The 21964-nt window shown below is 42.9% G+C and overlaps 1 protein-coding gene across 10 annotated transcripts in view; it reads right to left on the bottom strand.

Moving 5' to 3' along the window:
* Positions 1–21964, bottom strand: part of LOC137620755 (protein lingerer-like) — a 283036-nt gene that overhangs the window by 148713 nt on the left and 112359 nt on the right. For all 10 annotated transcript variants that reach the window (XM_068351150.1, XM_068351155.1, XM_068351153.1 and 7 more), the window contains exon 4: positions 13155–13288. In XM_068351150.1, coding sequence (XP_068207251.1) covers positions 13155–13288 — 134 coding nt within the window. The remainder of the gene's footprint in view (positions 1–13154; positions 13289–21964) is intronic.

Genomic DNA, 21964 nt, shown 5'->3' with positions numbered 1-21964 from the left:
AAGCCCAAGGACCTGGGGATCTGAGTCTAAGTTTGGACTCGGTTCTGGTTTGGAAAAGTCTTGCGAGTTCTTTACCCTCTCTGGGATATCCTTCCTCTCTCACCATACTACTGAAGCTCATGTAGAAACAAAGGAAGATGAAAGGCTGTAGTACCTATGCTGGGGATGAAGACTGGAGAGAAGGCTTAGTCTCCCTCTACGACACCAAATACTAATGGCTGTAGTACCTACATTATGAGCTAGAGATGGAGATTGGAGAGAAGGCTTAGTCTCCCTCTCTTACATCGAATATCAAAAATTTTAAGTAATTTTTATTTTTCCTAACATACTAACAGAGAACTACTTTCTATAGGAGTCACTGGTGATCTCCTCTCTATTGACCAGAGTTTTGCGTATGTTACCCCCCCCCACTCCGCGCTCTAAGTAGCCTTACCCCCCGGCATCAAGGAATGTGCCCCGAGGGTAGGATCAAGGTAGGTCGCTGCTTGGCTGGGTCACCTTCATCATTAAGTTCTATTGAATTAGCACAATGCTAGCAAGGGAAGAGAGGCACTCGGGGAAGGAAGGGAGGGCCATTACCCGAAAGTAGTTCTCGGTAAGTATGTTAGGAAAAATAAAAATTACTTAAAATTTTTGATTTGTTCCAACACGAATACTTACCCTCGAACTACTTTCTATAGGAGACTTACACTTTAGGAGGCGGGAGTGCTATTCTGACCCCCTGACCCGGCCGTGGAGGCCAAGAGGCCTATGGATAACGGGACCTACTAGAGAGCGGAAGCGAGGGTAACTACACAAAAATTCACGTTAGTGTCTAAGTACTCACCCTTTGAAAAACTTCTTTTGACGTTCCTTCCAGAAGCGTAGCCGTGAAGAATGTGTTATTTTCTGGGAACAGTCGGTATTCCCCGAAGAGGCAAGTAAGCAACTGGGTAGGCGGTAGGAAATCGCACTTGTGCCTACCGGTCGCTAGTCTTGAACGCGCCTGGGGTTTTTACCGTTTACAACCGCTTGGAGGGCGGAGATGACAGTTCCAATGGAGAACCCGTCCAAGGATTTTCTTGAGTAGTCCTTGAGGTAGTGGGCAGTAAAGGTTGACTGGTTCGACCAAGTACCTGCTCGCAGGATCTGCCCCACTGCCATGTTTTTCTCAAAGGCTAAGGAGGTGCTCAGGCCCCTGATATCATGAGGCCGGGGAGTGCCCGGCACTGCCATGCCATCTTCCTTGTAGGTTCTGGCGATAACTTGTCTCAACCAGGAGATGGTGTTTTTGGAAACTTGTTTCTTATTAATACCTGTGGAAACGAAGAGGCTCTTGATGCCTGGTCGGAGATGCGCTGTCCTTTCCAGGTATTTCCCAATTGTTCGCACTGGGCACAATTTCAAGTCTTCTGCATTGCCTGTCTTAGGGATGGCAGGAATTGAGAAACCCTCAAACTTCAGGTCCCAGACTGCTGGGTTCTGAGTCTTGGCCACAAAAGAAGGCACGAACTTGAAGGATACTTCTTTCCACCCCTTTGAATGAGAAACGTCGTATGACAGCCCATGGATCTCTCCCACTCTCTTAGCGGACGCCAAGGCCAGCAAGAAGACGGCATTGAGGGTGAGATCTTTGTCTACGATATCCTTCAAGGGTTCAAAGGGGGGACGACACAGCATCTTCAGGACCTTGGCTAAGTCCCACTGGGGCACCCTACTCGCCTGAGGGGGGCAAGACTGCTCGAAGCTCTTGACAAGCATCGCTTTGTGTCTCGAGGCCCCCAGGTCGATGCCCTTCAGGAGGAAGACTTGGCCTAAGGCGGCTCGAACCCCTTTTATGGCTGGAATTGACATTCCAACTTTGTCCCTAAGAAACACCAGAAAATCTGCTATGTCTGGGACAGAGGCCTTAAGAGGTCTAATGTGCCTCTCAGAGCACCACTTCGTGAAGGAGGCCCATTTTGCCTGGTATACCGCGGCTGACGACTTTCTCAGGTATAGAGACATTCTCTTAGCCGTGGAGGGAGAATATCCTTCCTTCTTCAGGAGCCGCTCGATAGTCTCCAGGCGTGAAGACAAAGGGAGAGTGGGTTGTCGTGGAGCTTGAGAAAGTGAGGCTGGTGCAGAAGGTCTGACCTGGCGGGTAGAGGCCACGGCGGTTGACTCGCTAGGTCTTTTAGGTCTGCGAACCACTCTCTCTCCGGCCACCAGGGCGCTACCAAAGTCATCTTTAGGTTTTGGGCGGTCCTTACTCTGTTGAGCACCTGTCTTATCAACGTGAAAGGGGGAAAAGCGTACACATCCAGATTGTCCCACTTGTGCTGAAAGGCGTCTTCTAAGGCTGCTTTCGGGTCTGGTACAGGGGAGCAATAGACTGGGAGTTGGGCGTTGAGTTTTGTAGCAAAGAGGTCCATCACCGGGGAACCCCAACGCTGAATGATGAGCCTGGCTACTTCTGGGAGAAGGGACCATTCTGCCCCTACCATCTGGCCCATTCTGCTGAGGCCGTCGGCCAGAACGTTTTTCTTCCCGGGAATGAACCTTGCTAACAACACCACGTGATTTGCTTCTGCCCAATTTAGAATCTCTATGGTGAGATCGCACAACTCTCTCGATTTCAAGCCTCCCTGCTTCTTTATGTATGCTACTACCGTGGCGTTGTCGCACATCAACGCCACTGTGTTTCCCTTTAGCAGACTTGCAAAGTGTAAGCATGCCTTCTGGACTGCTTTCAACTCCAGGATATTGATGTGGAGTTGCTTTTCCCCTTCCAACCAGGTACCTCGTGCAGTTTCATCGAGGAGATGGGCTCCCCATCCTTGGTTGGAGGCGTCTGTGAACAGAAGTAATTCTGGAGGGCCGGTCCCGAAGGGCATCCCTTTGAGGGAGTTCGACTGGCAGTGCCACCATTCCAGGGAGGGTCTCGTGTCTGGAAGGACTGGAATTAGCACTTGTTGTGAGTCCGTCTGGCACCAGAGGTTCTTGAGATTCCATTGGATGGATCTGAGCCTTACCCTCCCTTGGGGAACTAATTTCTCCAATGAGACCAGGTGGCCTATCAGCCTCTGCCAGTCTTTCGCTCTCCTGGGGTGTTCTGACAGGAACGGCTGAATGATGTGCCTGAGGTTCCTTATCCTGTCCTCCGAAGGGAAAACTTTTCCCTGAATGGTGTCCAATGTCATTCCCAAGTAGTTCATTCTGGTGGACGGGGATAGATTTGACTTCTTCGGGTTGATTACAATCCCCAGATCTCTGCAAAACTGGAGGAGACTTCTCCCTTGTTCCTCCAAGAGGGCCTTTGAGGCGGAAAGGAGCAACCAGTCGTCCAGGTATTTGATAAGGCGGATGCCTCGTTCGTGAGCCCACACTGAGACAGTCGTGAAGACTCTCGTGAACACCTGGGGCGCTGTTGACAGACCGAAGCAAAGAGTCCTGAATTGCAGGATCTGGGAATCCCATTTCACCCGGAGGAACTTCCGACTCGAGGGGTGGATCGGAATTTGGAAGTATGCGTCCTTGAGGTCGACGGTCATCATAAAATCTTTCTCCCTCAAGAACAGCAGGACTGACTTTGGAGTGTCCATCTTGAAGTCCGTCTTCTTGACGAACTTGTTGAGAGCTGACAGATCTATAACCGGTCTCCACCCCCCCTTCGCTTTCTCCACCAGGAACAGGCGACTGTAGAAACCTGGCCCTGGGAGAAGAACTTCTTCCATGGCGCCCTTCTCTAACATGGAGGATACCTCCTCTTGAAGGGCGGTCCTCTTTAACGGGTCCTTGGGAGCTAGCCATTCTGTCCGGTTGGCCAGAATAAGAGGGGGTGGTTCCGTCAGGAACGGGAGTCTGTAGCCCTCCTTTAGAACGGACACTGTCCAAGGCTCTGCCCCTTGAGCCTTCCATGCTTGCCAATGTTGTCTGAGGCATCCCCCAACCCGAGGCTTGGGCGGGGATAGGGGGCCTCCCACTCTATCTTCTTCTAGAGGGGCGGCCTGATCTGCCTCTCCTAGAAGCGGAGTAACCCGACCTGAAGGAGCTTGAGGGCGCTGCAGCTCCCCTGCGGGAGGGTTGCGGCGTTGTGGACCAGGAGGAAGAGGGGGCCTCTCTCCTCGTAGTGCTGGAAGAGGCTTGGGGCGTCGCGGCGCTATCCGAGACAGACCTCTTGTATGGCGGTCTCCTAGAAGTCGTCGGTCTGGTGACGTTGGCCGCCTCCTTTTTCGAGACCTTTTCCATTATGGTTTCTAGCTCCTTCAGAGGAAACAGAGACTCTCCCCACAGGGGCAGGCTGCGAATGGCTCGCGCCTCCCTGTCTGGTACCTTCCGAGACACCTTTGTTAGCACAGTGTCTCGCTTACGGAGAACCCAGTTGGCTGTTAGGGCGAGAGACTGATAGGTCAGAAACTTGAGGGTTTTACCCCCGGAGGTAATGAGGTCCCTCAGTAGGCCTTGCTGATCAGGGTCCTCGGGGTCGGAGGAGGCTTGAACACCCACCAAAGTGGAAGCCCACCAGTCCAGCCAAGAGGAGACGTTGACTAAGTCTCGCGACATTTCCTCCATCATGGAGGCCTCTGCTGGCGAGAAACAGACTGGGGCCGAAGAGGCTCTATCGTCTGAGACGCCTTGACTCAGAATGTCCACGGCCGTCTCCACTTTGCAAGGACCTGGGCGGCGTCCTGCAGGCACATAGACTTTCCCTTGGGTTTTGAGGCCCTGGAGCAATTTCGAGGCACTCTGGGTCCTGGGGGCCTCGGCGTTGCTGGCCACTACTTTGTCGATGTACTCTTGCCCTAGAACTAGATCTCGGGCTAGAGGGAGTGCTAGGGATGTCTCAGGTTGGGAGGGAGTTTGCATGATTCTCAGCAGGCTAGACCTCCAGGAATCTCCATCCGTAGCCGCAGGTTCTGCTATTTCGTGGTGCCTTCTGATAAGGCTAACCACTCTCCTATAGGCGGAGTCCTCCGTCGGGGAGCCCTCCCCTCCGTCAGCCGAGGTCTCGGCCTGGGGCAGGGGAGCCGGTTTACCGGGCACGCTGACTGGATGCCTAGCCCTTGGGGCCAGGGGCGCCGTCCTGCCGAGGTACTGGACCTCATCTGCGGGTAAGTCCGCACCAGGGGCTCGGGATAATGCAGGCACCGCTGGTTCAGCGGGGACTCTCGTACGCCTTAAGGCTCTGGGTGCTGAGGGCGCGGTTCCCGGGGGCTGACCCAACAGCGGGAACCGTTCCTTCCGACCCGAAGGCCGCACCAGCTGGGCTGGTTCGGCCAGGCTGCCTGACAAGAAGCGCGTTTCCCCCCGCTGGGCGGGGTGAACTTGAGGCCTCGAGGACTTATGCTTTCTCGAGAGGTCTTTCCTGCGAGCCAGGTCGTGAGGGTCAAGGCTGTGCTTGGAGGACGGCAGCCTTGGGGACCGCTCATTGGACCGGCGGTCTGGGGAACGAAGCACCTTCGATTCCCGCGAAGATACGTAGATCCAGGCGCCACCGGGAGATAAACTTCTCCTATACTTACGGCTCGGGGAGCGGGAGCGCTTTCTGCTATACCGAGAGCGCGACCTCGAGCGGGAACACTCGCTCCTGGACCGCTCCCTCCGACGGCGGTGTTTCACCCTGACCTCTTCCTCTGACGAGGAATAGACGTCCGATGAGCCCGACGACACTGTGTTCACCGCGTGTCGGCTGGTAGCGGGGACTGCGGGGGACTTCTTCGGGCGTTGAATGCCAGAAGTCGAGGGCAGGAGGAAGTCATCGGGGACTTCCGTGGGGAGGGTTGGGAACGACTCAAACCGTTCCATGCCCGGGAGCCAGGGATCCAGGGTCACATCCATCCTCAGGGGTGACCTACCAGGCGTCTTCGGGAGCCTCCAACCGAAGGCATCGTTACCCGAAGGTCGAACTTTCCTCTGGTTGTCTCCCCCCTAACGACGAACCAGAAGCACAGGCCCACGAGGGCGGCGGTGATACCAAGACCGCGTTACTACCCCACAAGGGGTCATCGGAGGAAGCGTGCCCCCCGAGCACAAGGGCCGACTCTCCGGACGCACTACTGGGTCCTTCACTAGCCCTAGAGGGGCCCGCCATTGGCACTGCACTAACACTGGGCTCCTGGGAAAGGACGCCTTGTTCATCCACAACACTAGACTTACCTCGTCCCCTACTCTGTGTAGGGGACGGTGAAACCGAGGCCCCGTCGGACTGCTCACTGGGTGATGGTATCGGCAAGGAAACACTAATTTTCCTGGGGGAACGTTTCGCTGATTTCCTCTTTTTTGCACCGTAGCGTACCCACTGTATATCGCTCCAGTCTACACACTCGGGGCACGTGTCTGCTGACGAGCAAACCTTTCCCCTACAGGAGGAACAAAGGGAGTGAGGATCCACTTCCGGCTTGGAGAGGAACGCTCCACACGATTTCCCGGCTCTAGGCCCAGGACAACGGCGAATTTGCTCCATAATGCACACAACGCACGACACAAGCACTAAGGGAATCAATGAAAACACTGGGTAAGCACACGTTTGAAAGGTGAACGCACAGGAACACTTGGGAAAAGCACACTGGAAAACGCAAGTTGCCACGCTGGGAACACGTGGGACACTAGAACGCACACAAAGGATCGACAGAGAAACGAGAGCGAGGTGTGAACGCCTCGCGACCAGAGAACTTAATGATGAAGGTGACCCAGCCAAGCAGCGACCTACCTTGATCCTACCCTCGGGGCACATTCCTTGATGCCGGGGGTAAGGCTACTTAGAGCGCGGAGTGGGGGGGTAACATACGCAAAACTCTGGTCGATAGAGAGGAGATCACCAGTGACTCCTATAGAAAGTAGTTCGAGGTAAGTATTCGTGTTGGAACAAACTACAGTAATAATTTTGATCCACTGTATCTGGTGTGTTCTAACAGGATACTATGAATCTTTGTGCAGAGTAATATGGTAGGGAATCGGATCTCTGTCTTTTAAGGAATGGTTGATCCCTATAGGCTAAGAGGGGGTTTACACAAGGAAAGGTAAGATATGGTTCTGCAGATCTTTTCCTTTTGAACTGGTACAGCAGCATCACCTATAAACTTAAAAATCCTAATAATTTAGGATTTAATCTAGTTGTAGATCTAACTCTCATTTTTAGATGTACCTATAACAGAATACATAGATCTAGACAATAGCGAGTTGGTTCATATACGCCTGAGCGTGTTATTGACATCCAGGAAATGGCAGAAGCGTATTCTGCCTAAGGATGTGTATTGTTAGGGCTGTGTTCAGCTGGCGCACTAACTGCCTGGGGGATGCATACTTGTTAGGCCCGTTCAGGCAGTGTTCGTCCCCTTGATTACGCACTTCTGCTTTGCGCCATGGTAGTGTAACGCATTTCTGTACCTGTTTGGGTAATGGAACAAGGATTGTCTGTCTATCTGCAGATGCAGGGAAAGATATGCACTTCCGTGGGATTGGTAGGACAAACCTTGTTGTTCCTTATATGATCTGTGATAAAATAAATTTCTTTTAGAAATGACACTGTGGGAGCTCGTAAGGAATTCTGAATAGCTGATGCTATTCTTGGAGAAGCCAGCAGCTTCCTTATTAAGCGAAGTTACAGGAATACCCGAGTCGAAGAGCCCATACCAGTGAATAGTATAACTCATCTAGAATCATGGAGGGCATACCCGGTGACAAATGATGCACGTCTGCCGAAGTGTGGTGTCTGTGTTGGCATATGTTAGAGATGGTTTATGTAATTTTACTAGAGAAAATTCCAACACAATATAGAAACAATCTCCTTACACTCCTAGATCTGAAATATATAGCTGGTATCCTGAGTTTAGCACACTCCCCGGGAATAGGGGACCTGTTAGGGTTCTGGCTGATTAAGAGCCAAAGCTAAAGGATAACATTCAGTGTATTCTCTGCTTCACTAAGCATCATGGGAGAACATATCAACAAACTCAGATAACGAAGGATCGAGCAGGAAAAATTAAGGACTTAGAAGAGGTTTCTGCTTTTTTTGCCCTCCTTGGAAGAAGAAGGCAAACGATCCCTCTTAGACTTCTTGTGACAACAGCTGTACTTTTCCCATTGGGAGGACAACGACAACTAAGAAACTTCACAATGGGAGTTCGAGAATCTCTTATCCCAATACCCGGGATATAAAGGATGCGGATCAACCCTCACCTCTATCATAATTGCAATCACTGAAAAAGCACACAGGGTTGGGTAGCAAACATCCAAACGTAACATCAACCAAGAGTAAAGCAAGAAAAGACCCCAAGCTCTGACTTTCTTACCCAGTGCCTGTGGGTCCAGATGGCAACCATAAAATGTTGGCAAACCCATATGATTTCTTTAATTTTGGTTGTACATACATATATATACCAAAGCACTTCCCCCAATTTTGGGGGGTAGCCGACATCAAACAAATGAAACAGAAAAGGGGACCTCTCCTCTCTACATTCCTCCCAGCCTGACAAAGGACTCAACCGAGTTCGGCTGGTACTGCTAGGGGTGCCACAACCCACCCTACCCCGTTATCCACCACAGATGAAGCTTCATAACGCTGAATCCCCCACTACTCCTAACTCCGCGGTCTTCCAAGGCACCGGAGGAAGCAGCAGAGCCTACCAGAACTGCGTCACAATCGCTCGCCATTCATTCCTATTTCTAGAACGCTCTCTTGCCTCTCTCACATCTATCCTCCTATCACCCAGAGCTTCCTTCACTTCATCCATCCACCCAAACCTTGGCCTTCCTCTTGTACTTCTCCCATCAACTCTTGCATTCATCACCACCTTTAGCACACAGCCATTTCCAATTCTCTCAACATGGCCAAATCCCCTCAACACATTCATATGTACTCATTTCTTACACCCGTTCTCACCCTCACTACTTCGTTCCTAACCTTATCTACTCGAGATACACCAGCCATACTCCTTAGACATTTCTGTCTCTCCGTCACTTTCATTCCCCACAACTTCGATCCATACATCACAGTTGGTACAATCACTTTCTCGCACAGAACCCTCTTTACATTCATGCCCAACCCTCTATTTTTTACTACTCCCTTAACTGCCCCCAACAATTTGCATCCTTCATTCACTCTCTGACATACATCTGCTTCCACTCCATCATTTGCTGCAACAACAGACCCCAAGTACTTCAACTGATCCACCTCCTCAAGTAACTCCATTCAACATGACATTCAACTTCGCACCACCCTCCCTTCTCGTACATCTCATAACCTTACGCTTACCCACATTAACTCTCAACTTCCTTCAGTCACCAATCCTTCCAAATTCCGTCACTAATCATCCAAGCTTCTCTTCCACGTCTGCAACCAGTACAGTATGATCTGCAAACAACAACTGATTTACCTCCCATTCATGGTCATTCTCGTCTACCAGTTTCAATCCTCGTCCAAGCACTCGAGCATCCACCTCTCTCACCACTCCATCAACATACAAGTTAAACAACCACGGCGACATCACACATCCCGTTCTCTGCCCCACTCTCACCGGAAACCAATCGCCAACTTCATTTCCTATCCTAAGACATGCTTTACTACCTTTGTAGAAACTTTTCACTGCTTACAAAACCTTCCACCAACTCCATATAACCTCATCACATTCCACATCGCTTCCCTATCGACTTTATCATACGCTTTCTCCAGATCCATAAACGCAACATACACCTCCTTACCTTTTGCTAAATATTTCTCGCATATCTGCCTAACTGTAAAAATCTGATTCATACAACCCCTACCTCATCTAAAACCACCCTGTACTTCTAAGATTGCATTCTCTGTTTTATCCTTAATCCTATTAATCAGTACTCTACCATACACTTTTCCCACCACACTCAACAAACTAATACCCCTTGAATTACGGCACTCATGCACATCTCCCTTACCCTTAAATAGTGGTACAATACATGCACAAACCCAATCTACTGGCACCATTGACAACACAAAACGCATATTAAACAATCTCACCAACCATTCAAGTACAGTCACACCCCCTTCCTTTAACATCTCAGCTCTCACACCATCTATACCAGATGCTTTTCCTACTCTCGTTTCATCTAGTGCTCTCCTCACTTCCTCTCTTGTAATCTCTCTCATTCTCATCTCTCTTGTAATCTCTCTCATTCTCATCTCTCTTGTAATCTCTCTCTCATTCTCATCTCCCATCACTGGCACCTCAACACCTGCAACAGCAATTATATCTGCCTCCCTTATATTCCGCCCACCTTTTCCTTGCCTCCTCTCCTTTTAACAACCTTCCATTTCCATCTTTCACTGTCTCTTCAATTCTTGAACCAGCCTTCCTTACTCTCTTCACTTCTTTCCAAAACTACTTCTTATTCTCTTCATATGAATGAACCAATCCCTGACCCCACCTCAGGTCAGCTGCCCTCTTTGCCTCATTTACCTTGTGCGCTTTACTCTTTACTTCCACATTTTTCTCTCTATATCTTTCATACTTCTCTATACTATTACTCTGCAGCCATTTTTCAAAATCCCTCTTTTTCTTTTCCACTTTTACCTTCACTCCTTCATTCCACCATTCACTGCCCTTCCTCAAGCTGCCTCCAACAAACTTCTTGCCACACAAATCACTCGCAATCCCAACAAAATTTTCTTTTACTAACTTCCACTCCTCCTCTAAATTACCCGTTTCTCTTACTTTCACTTCGTCATATGCCATTTTCAACCTTTCTTGATATTTACTTTTTACCCCAGGTTTTATTAGCTCTTCAACCCTCACTAGCTCCCTTTTACATCCACCTACACTATTCCCCCCCCCTCTTTTGCTACAACTAATTTTCTTTCCACCAAAAAATGATCAGACATATAGTTAGCCATACCCCTAAACACGTGCAAGTCTTTCAATCTTCCAAACATTCTTTTAGTTATCAACACATAATCCATTAATGCCCTTTCTATCACTCTTCCATTTGCCACTCTTACCCATGTATACTTATTTTTATCTTTCTTTTTGAAAAAGCTAGAACTTATCACCATCTCTTGCTCAACACACACATCTACCAGTCTCTCACCACTCTCATTTTCACCTGGTACGCTATACTTCCCAATGACACCTTCTACCTCTCTAGCGCCCACTCTAGCATTTAAGTCACCCATGACAACTACATATTTCCTTCTACCCAGTCCTTCTACACACCTAGTTAATTCATTCCAGAATTGGAATGAGTGAGTGCATTCCAGAATTGGAATGAGCGAGTGGGAATTAAATATAAGTTTTTTTTTTGTTTAAATAGGCCTTGAAAGAGAGCTTCGTGGAAGAAGTCAGGTGAACCACAGAAAAGATTCACTGAAATGATTATAAGTGCATGTACACCTTAAGTTCAATCTATCTACACTGGCACTTCCCCCCAATTTTGAGGGTGGCTAAAATAAAAAAGAAAAAAAGGGGGGAGGATTTTTCTCTTTGTTCCTCCTTGCCTGACAAGGGACTCAGCCGAGTTCGGTTGGTACTACTAGGGTGCTCCAGCCAACCCTTACCCCCATCTTCCACCAAAATGAAGCTTCATGTGCCGACTCCCCTACTGCCGCTCCCCCAGCTGTCACCTTCTCCAGGGTAGCAGAAAGTCCTATCGGAACTGTGTCACAATCGCTCACCGCTCATTTCTATTCCTAGCATGCTCTTTTGCCTCTCATATCTATCCTCCTATCACCTAGAGGTTTCTTCACTCCATCCATTCCCCCCAAACCTTGGTCTGCCTCTAGTATTCATCAATTTCTTGACAGACAAGCCTTTTCCATTTTCTCTATGGCCAAACCCCATTAACACATTCACATTCACTCTAGCTGGTAATTGATTCCTCACACCTGTTCTCACTCTTACTACATCATTCCTAACCCTATTCAACCTTGATACACCAACCATAACCTTCAGACACTCAGTCTTGACCACATTCAAATTCTGTCTCTCGGTCACTTTCATTCCCCACAACACTCGATCCATACATCACAGTTGGTATAATCACTTTCTCATACATATCTTTCTTTACAATCATTCCTAGCACACTATTCTTACCATCCCTTCACTGGCCCAAACAATTTACACCCTTCACAATTACTTGCAACTTCTTCTCAAACATACCCTTCCAAACTCTGTCACCTCAAGTCAGAACCAGGTTGGAATGCTATCCTTTTCCACTACATACAACATTAATTTCTTTGACAACTTGTGATAAAATGCATAAGAAGCATAAAGGCAGGAACAATGATGAACTACAGTTGCAACAAATTACTATCCAACATTATTAGTCACATTCTTTCACTAAAATTACCACTTTCCTTACCATTTCTCATAAATTTGTAGCAGGAACATACAACAATCTTAAAATGCAACTCAAAGTAATGGTACATGAAATAAGAAATAAGTAACTTATAGCAAATTAAAATAATTAAATAGAAGAATTGAATGTATAAGCTAAACAATAGACAAAACTAAATGACACCTATTCAAGAATATACCAGCACAACTTATAAAGCTGTGTGATATGCCCTGAACAGAGATATAGTTGACAAAGTCACTGGAGCTAGCTAATCTGAAAATTCACCATGGTACTGCTGCCTCTACGGCATGAAAAGTTGAAACGTTTGTGTGTGACCAAGTCAACTGAAGTACAGATGTTACAAGCGATGCGTAAAAGGAGTTGTAATAAGTTGACATGATTGTTCAGTTAGTTTACTATAAATAACTTTGGATGAATTGGTGAGAAATTTAGGTATAGTTTGCTTCGGTAGAAAGAATACAGATGATAAGTTGGTGATAAGGCCTCATAATTTGGAAATTTTTGGAGGAAGGTGCAGGAAACAAAATAACTTTTAATTAGATATAATAAAAGAAGAGCTGGAACAAATGGAAAAATGTATATAAAGTAAGGGTAGATGAAGCGTCTGTCTTGGCTGAGCGAGTATATTGTGAGATGCTGCCAAAGAGCAGTGAAGTAAAGTACGGTTTCTGGAGTTAAATCTGTTGAGAACCATTCTAGTTTACGAAAGTCCACTACAAATATTACTCATTCCATGATTTTTTATGGCCTTTTTTTGGTGGGGGGGATCTATATTAAAAAATAGAGTATAAGGATAAAATAGAAGTTATTTGAAGTATCTTCATCACATCAAACCATGGTTTATACAATCCTATGTTAATTGTACTCACCTCTCACGCCCTCCTCGATTGCTACCCCCACCTCGCCCTCTAAACCTAGGTGGTCCACCACCTCTGGGTCTGGAGCTACTTCGTTCACGAGAATCCAACCGTCGATTTTCTTTATTATTTTCTGCTTCTGTTGGCTATAAAAAAAAATTGTCTTGGCATATAAGAGAAATTATAGATGCTGTATAATTAACATAACATTGTACATATAATAACTACTAATTTAGAGAATAAATTGCCTTATTGACAGATACAAAAATCTGAGTAACCTCGGAAGTGTGCAAGCTTTTTTCATTTTCTTCAGAAAAAAAAATTATTTATCCCTCTTCCTATATTATAAACTGGAATTACCAAGTACAAGTTCTCCGGGAACGTCCCAAAAAGAAAGTCTACCTAACTCTTGTACCAGATAATGGCTAACTTAACTTGACTGGTGCAAATTGAGGGATGTTTCAACAATATAAATCATTCTGGACAATATTGATAAATGTCCACATCTCTAAATCTAAAGTGTGTTAAGATAAGAGTTTTCTCTGTGCACTTCCAAAATCAACTGATCAGTTATGATTCTCCTTCATATTTTGAAATTACTATTCAGATTACTGTGCCAAACTATTATTCAGTGAAGAAAGGCTTCTCAAATTTTATTGAAAATGTATTTATGAAAAACCTGAGAATAGGGTAATGGAAAGGTCAGTTCTCAACTACTGGGCAATTATAGTGGGGCAGATGAGGAAAATTCATTCAGTTCTGGGAGAAATTGCAAAATTTGGCAGGTAGCTTCCTTTGGTCATGGGAATATATTAATCAGGGTGGGGACATCCTGACTTCCTCATGGTGGTTATATTAGTCAATCTGAAATAGCTGCCATATTCCTTGGCCAACCCCAAAAAATTACCATATCTAAGATTTGGTAGATTTTGATGATCCGAACATCTATTCCTATAATTTTGAGGTTATCTAATTGATACAGATAAGGTTTGGAATGGTCATAGTGCAATATTACCATGTAAATTGAAATTATGTGCATTGTAGCCTACAGTCATACCTCTCTTCATGCAAGAATCTGCTTACAATATTTTCACACTGCAAAATGAGATGATCTTTATGCCTCACATTGCAAAGAAAAGTTTCATGATAAGAAAATAGAGATTTGCCAGCCAGGCCAAGAATAAAATATTTACCCATTATACATATGAAGAAAATTAGTTGTTTGCACAATAGAAAATGTGTCTCTGTGGTAAGGGTAATTATAATAGTACAGCACATATGGTAGTGTATATTTTGTATATATAATAGTATTGTATTATTTGCAATTTTTTATTGCATTATGTTCTTATAACTACTTTGAATGGTTCAAATATATTTGGCTATACAGTATTTCATTGTAGTTATAATGTAGCTTTATCATAAGATTTAATGTGGAGTTTTTGTAGGGTTTGGAACAAACTAGGCGATTTACATGTAAAATGTGACTCATAACAAAATTTTCATGAAAGGAAAACCACTCCGCAACGAATTAATTTTGTGTTGTGAGTCATAACTGTAAGTTGCATTTTTTCTAAATATGAAGCAATGTTTTCATGGTTTTTCCTGTTTTTGTAAGCATGCATGTACAGTGGGGTCACCAATTATACAAGAATTTGGTCAATCCACTGCCTCGATGAAATGGAAAATCACATATTTTGAAACAACGGAAATAATTCCATCAGGGCCAAAGTGAATGGCAACTTACACATTCAATTATTTTTACAACCCATTTTTAATACTTTCCATGTTATAGACTATTTTTCTTATGAATGAATAAAACATTATTAAGGTTTTAAAGTTTTACTAACTTGAAAAAGGTTAAAATTACACTCAGGATGGGTATAAATACTTTAAATTTCCGTGTGAGACAACCTAAAATTAGGACAAATTTTGTATAAGCTATCTTTTTCTGTATCAACTCAAATCTAAAATTATCTAAATAAAGGCAGTTTTATATCACGCTTTTTCTAACATGCCACCTCAAACGTAACCACTGTTTTGATTATGTTTCATTATCAATCATGACGAGCAAACAAACGCATTTACACATCTGAATATAAATTAGCTTTTGCAGCAACAGATATCACATCAAGTATTGATTTGCTAACATTGTTTTACTTAATTTTTCCTTAGAACTTCAAAATAATTGAAATTAAGACTCACGTATTTCCTAAATACGCCACTTAGGACAAAACCATTCGTTTGTTTACATTTTTTTGACAATCAGAATGCACAAACGATTGCATTTACACTTCCAAGTATGAAGTAATGTTATTACAAATAATTTCCTTACCATATACATAAAAACTCCAAGATGCATCACAAAACATGAAATCCATTTTGTTTTCATTTAGTCAACAATAACAAACTACCAATAATGACATATAATAATTTACGATAATTCTAAACTGTTACAAAGGATAATTGTACATTGCATTTCCAAATATTTTTTTACAGACTTCATTTATAAGTAAGTTTAATTTTGTATCAACTTGTGCATATCAATTACAGAACCATCAGCAAAAATGAATAGTTTTAAATTAAAATTGATAGAACTACTGTGTTACCGCTATTACGTTCACAATGTGACAGAGAACATGGTGCGAGACTGGAGAATGAGGATAATTTGATTCACAATGGAATTTCAAGGAAAAATTAATATTATGCTAATCTAAATGTTATAACTACCATTAAAATTATCAAAAGGTTAGAGAAAGAGAGAAATAAAGGTTAACGAGAACGTAACAACTCGATGTTTACATTTTTTTTTAACTGGATTCGCATAGAGAAGAGTTGATTACATTGTTGACATGGAATTTTCCTCAAATAGGTTATTTATTAAAATTATGCCAAAAAATTTAATATTACATTTTAATGGCATAAGGCATAATACTAGCCTACCAATAATTCAACAGACAATAGATTTGATGTTTTATGGCGTGTGACTCGCAGACTTTGAAAGGCTCCACAGATACAGAAAATTTATTTTTAAGAACTAGTGACAGCATAAATGGGGAATCGCACAATTCGAACATGCATATTTCGGGAACCTATTGTACAGTAATTACAAGTTTTTCTTTTCAAGCAATTATAATGTGAATGAAAGAAATACCCCAGTTAAACTTCTCAAAAAATTGTTGCTTCAAAAATTAATGACATAAAATGCTAGCACAATTCTAATAGAACTAATTAGAACATTTGCTGTCTATGCCAAAAAGAAACAAATGATAAACCAACATGTTTTGCTGAAATTGGGTACTTGAATGCTGTCATAAAATAAACATTGCTTGACAATAAAGCTACCACTTAAGGAAACTGCAGAAAAAAAATATAATGCCCAAAAGCTTGATCGAGCTAAGAAACGAGCAGTAATAAAATAAAGTTTAAAATAAATTGATTAAGACATGAACAGCTGACATTGATATGACTTTTAGGACTTTTGCTACTAAAACAAACGACTCCCAAATAATAGCAAGGTTATCCACTACATCTGATGTGCACGCTACGGATGCATACTACCGTAAATCTTGTTCTACACAACTATATACACTTGCTCGTTCAGCAGATAGAAAAACCTCTGGTAAATCACCAAAATCTAGTTTCAGTGAAAATTCACATGTCACATGAAGCAATTGCATTAGCTGAACTAGTTGCAAATGTTAATGAAAGCCAAGGGCAGGTTGACAAACTGACAGAACTTGGCATTTTGTAGGAGGATTGAGTTGAAACAGATAGGATGCACCCCTACCACTGGAAGTAATTTTACACGAATCAAAAAACCATTGCTGAAAGAACTCCCAGGATTAATTGCACAAAATGCAAGAGATGTCCGGTTCCGTATAACATCAATATTATTATTAAAGGGAGGAGGTTAACCAGCTCAATGAGTTAAATCTTACAGAGCTGGCCCGATTAACATTGAAGAAAAAATAAATGAATGATGAATAAATTAATAAAATGAAATATATATTAAATATAATAGATAAAAATAAATAACTTGAGGTCAAAATTCTCAGTCTGATAAAAGGTCAATAAAACTTTTCACACCAAAACATAAATCTTTTTTTTAAAGTTGTACAGTTGCTAAAAATATGTTTTATAGTGAAAATACAGTCACACTCATTGCACCTGGGTACTGCTTAATGAGGTGGCACATCAAATACCCATGTGTAAGTTTTGTACAACTAGCTTTAGTTCTTTTAACTTATGTGTAAGTTTTGTACAACTAGCTTTAGTTCTTTTAACTTATTGCTATTAAATTTGTTATTCCACTGATCTTGTCAGTTTCTAGCAATAAAATGCTTCGAGTGGGTTACATGAACTTTCACAGGTATTGTAAAAGCTTGCTTTGGTAAAATGATTAAAGAATTAGCTACATGTCAAAAAGCTCTATTTTCAATATCAATTAATTTTCATGAGCGTAACCCTTTATGGCTTTTAAGGCAATTCTTGAATCGGTAAAAACCACAAACTTATGATTCGCCCTATCTTAAATAGTTTTAATCATTTCAATTGCCAACATAATCGTTGATAGTTTGGATGTAAATACTGATGTTTCACTGGGTAATGAGAAGACTAATTTTGTCTAAGGGCACTGCTACACTCCAGCACTCACTGAAAATTTAGAGCCATCAGTTGAAATCACATAATGAGGCCCTTTCCTTAGTATAAGTTCCAAGGCATCTTGTTAATGGTGACTAGGATTAAAACTATTTTTCGACAAAAAATAGAAGAGAACATATCTTTGTTTTCTTTAAAGTCCAAGGTGGAGAAAAGAGAGATGGTTGAATTATGTTCATTCTGACATTTGTTGATTGTAACAGCATTTTTGCTTTCCCTGGGAATGGTGGTTCATAATTGTTTATGAATACATCACTGAGATTGAATAGCTTCTTTTTGGAGAATTGGGTTAGGATCTTTAATGCATTTCGCATAGTTACAAATCTCGTTGTAGGGACAAGGTGGTTCCCCGCTTTCACATAGCACAGAGATATTTCAAGAAGACGTGAAGGCTCCACTACATAGTCTTAGACCTTGAGTGTGTAATAGATCAAAAGACTTCGAAGTAGCTTCATATCCTGATCCATATTTTGGGGTACCATAATCCATCCTCGATAACAACAATACTTTATAGATCATCAGTAAAGTTGATAGCTTCACATCCCATATTGCATTTGATAACTTTTTCATAAGGTTTAGAGCACTATTACATATGGATTTGATGCAAGATACATGACCTTTCCCATTGTGGGGGAATATCAAATATTAATCGCAAAAATTTCCCCATTATCTTCGAATTGGATTTCAGTGCTAGCTAATGTGAGGTTTATTTCTTGGTTTTGCTTCCATGGAAATGGAAAGTTGTTAACAGGAGAGGCAAGGAAAAGGTAGACAGAGTATTTTGAAAGTTTACTGAATGTTGAGGATAATAGGGAGGCATATAATTGCTATTACAAGTGTTGAGCTGCCGGTGATGGGAGATGAGAGAGAGATTACAAGAGAGGAAGTAAGGAGAGCACTAGTTGAAACGAGAGTAGGAAAAGCATCTGGTATGGATGGTGTGAGAGCCGAGATGTTGAAGGAAAGGGGTATGACTGTACTTGAATGGTTGGTGAGATTGTTTAATGTGTGTTTTGTGTTGTTAATGGTACCATTAGATTGGGTTTGTGCGTGTATTGTACCACTATATAGGGGTAAGGGAGATGTGCAAGGATAAAACAGAGAATGCAATCATAGAAGTACAGGGTGGTTTTAGAAGAGGTAGGGGTTGTATGAATCAGATTTTTACAGTTAGGCAGATATGCGAGAAATATTTAGCAAAAGGTAAGGAGGTGTATGTTACGTTTATGGATCTGGAGAAAGCGTATGATAGAGTTGATAGGGAAGCAATGTGGAATGTGATGAGGTTATATGGAGTTGCTGGAAGGTTGTTGCAAGCAGTGAAAAGTTTCTACAAAGGTAGTAAAGCATGTGTTAGGATAGGGAATAAAGTGAGTGATTGGTTTCCGGTCAGAGTGGGGCAGAGACAGGGAAGTATGATGTCGCCGGGGTTGTTTAACTTGTATGTTGATGGAGTGGTGAGAGAGGTGAATGCTCGAGTGCTTGGACGAGGATTGAAACTGGTAGATGAGAATGACCATAAATGGGAGGTAAATCAGTTGTTGTTTCCAGATCATACTGTACTGGTTGCAGACGCAGAAGAGAAGCTTGGCCGATTAGTGACAGAATTTGGAAGGGTGTGTGAGAGAAAGAAGTTGAGAGTTAATGGGGTAAGAGTAAGGTTATGAGATGTACGAGAAGTATGGAGTATGGCTGGTGTATCTCGAGTAAATAGGGTTAGGAATGAGGTAGTGAGGGTGAGAACGGGTGTAAGAAATGAGTTAGCAGCTAGAGTGGATATGAATGTGTTGAGGTGGTTTGGCCATGTTGAGGGAATGGAAAATGGCTGTCTGCTAAAAGTGATGAATGCAAGAGATGATGGGAGAAGTACAAGAGGAAGGCCAAGGTTTGGGTGGATGGATGGAGTGAAGAAAGCTATGGGTGATAGGAGGATAGATGTGAGAGGGGCAAGAGAGCGTGCTAGAAATAGAAATGAATGGCGAGCGATTGTGACGCAGTTCCGGTAGGCCCTGCTGCTTCCTCCGGTGCCTTGAATGACCGCGGAGGTAGCAGCAGTAGGGGATTCAGCGTTATGAAGCTTCATCTATGATGGATAACGGGGGAGGGTGGGCAGTGGCACCCTAGCAGTACCAGCCGAACTCGGTTGAGTCCCTTGCCAGGCTGGGAGGAACAGAGAGGAGAGGTCCCCTTTTTTGTTACATTTGTTTGATGTCAGCTATCCACCCCAAAATTGGGGGAAGTGCCTTGGTATATGTATGTATGCTTCCATCTATTATTCTTGGAAAACATTATTGCTAGAGTTTTTTTCAGCAGAAAGTCTGACACCAACAGATGCAGTCCAGACTTCTATTTTTCAAATGGAATAGTTTAAAATTCTTTGTAGGTGACGAAGACTGATTGATGGGTAGTATATTGCACATCATCGATGTAAAGACTACTTTGCACACCTTAGGGCCTTTTAGCAACTATGTCATTAATTGCCAATGCAATAAGAGTCCCACTTAAAACACTACAGCTGGATCTGTTCTGAGCACCAAGAAAATGCTCTGGAAGATGACATGGAAACTACTATTGCAAAAGCTAAATATAAAAGAGAAACATGTTTCAACATGCTCAAGAATCTCTTTACAAGTTCACTTTCAAAATAGTGCCTCCCGGAACCAGTGCCATCCCTCTTTGCTTTCATAAAAATTACATTGCTTGGCCTTAATATCAATTCTCAAATATCATCTGAAGGTGACAGGGACAAAATTGCATGTACACTTTCACATCTTGTAAATTTCTAATACTGTAAAGCGCTTACCTAAACAATTAGGTAATGAAATGCATTAATGCTATGTACTGTACATAAAACTCACCTTCCTCTTTATATTGGGGTACAATTACAAAATCTAAATAATTCAAGGCAGCTCATTTATTCTCGTTTTCTTAGATTGTGCTTATCTTACTACACTGTGAATTTTCTTCAGATCTGGCAGTTAATACATCAAAACAATTCCAATAAATATGCATAAGGATGTCTCCGCCATGTGATGTTGATGACAGATCAAAACTCGGTTAAATTTGTACAGCACTAATATCCCTAACACACCATCTCTGTGCGCAAAATAATGGAATCAAACGCACCACTTGTCCACTTGAGCCTTGCAATGACAGGAGCAAATCAACATTGCCAGCTTCTTAGACTGTAGTACCTCCAGTTGAAGTATGAAACGATATATAGATGTTTCCTTGTAGTGATGGCAAAGGTCTCACAAGTAACTCAAGTAATTCAAGAGTCAAATGAGAAAGACAAGGTGTGGCTACACCATGTATTTAACATTATCAAAAAGGAGAAACTAAATGAAGATTAATGAGGTTACTAGGTCAACTACAGACAAATGTACACCCTCATGCAGAGATTGGGATTTTTCCCATATTTGTTGTAATAGAATGCTCCCCTTGTATGATAAAGAATGCCATGGATACTGTAAAAGATGAAATCAAGTTCTTAAATCCAGGAAAAATGCATTGGTATGAATCACTCCTAGTAGTAGTAGTAGTAGTAGTAGTAAAAAAAAAGAAAAGTAAAAGTGAAAAAAAAAAAAAAAAAAAAAACACCCTACATGAAAATTACTTGCTAATGGGCAGTCTGCAAATCAAAATGGAGCTTCAGAAGATTATGGGAAAATGGCTGGATAACTCTGGATGGGATCCGTTACTTTCTGTGGCACGTCTTCTATTCTGGTCGCACACAATCAGTCCTAAGTGCTTCTAATATAAACAGGACACATTATGCTCACCAGGTTACTCTTATTGCACTGCATATATTGGAAGAAGTGGCATACTTAAAACCAAATAGCAATGACACAACAACACATTTTGACTACTGGCCAAAAACAATCAATCTTCAACTTAGGCCTATGTCCTGGTAGTACATGAGGACATACATATATTTGATGAGATTATTCTGTGGTGTTTAGCTTTTAACCATTCAAATTATGCAAACTGGTTGTCAGTGCATGTGAAAGAGCTAAGACAACTAAAAAAACTGGCATCTAGAAATATACAATGAGTTTATGAGGGGTAAATTTTTGTACAATGGTCAGAAAACCAATTCTCTATAGACTAGTCACACAAACAATGTGATTTCATCAAGGGTGATGGAGGTGCCTCTGGTTTAT

Source organism: Palaemon carinicauda, chromosome 27 (genome assembly GCF_036898095.1).
Source record: "Palaemon carinicauda isolate YSFRI2023 chromosome 27, ASM3689809v2, whole genome shotgun sequence".
NCBI classification, from domain to species: Eukaryota; Metazoa; Arthropoda; class Malacostraca; order Decapoda; family Palaemonidae; genus Palaemon; species Palaemon carinicauda.
This window is presented reverse-complemented; position numbering and strand designations above follow the sequence as displayed.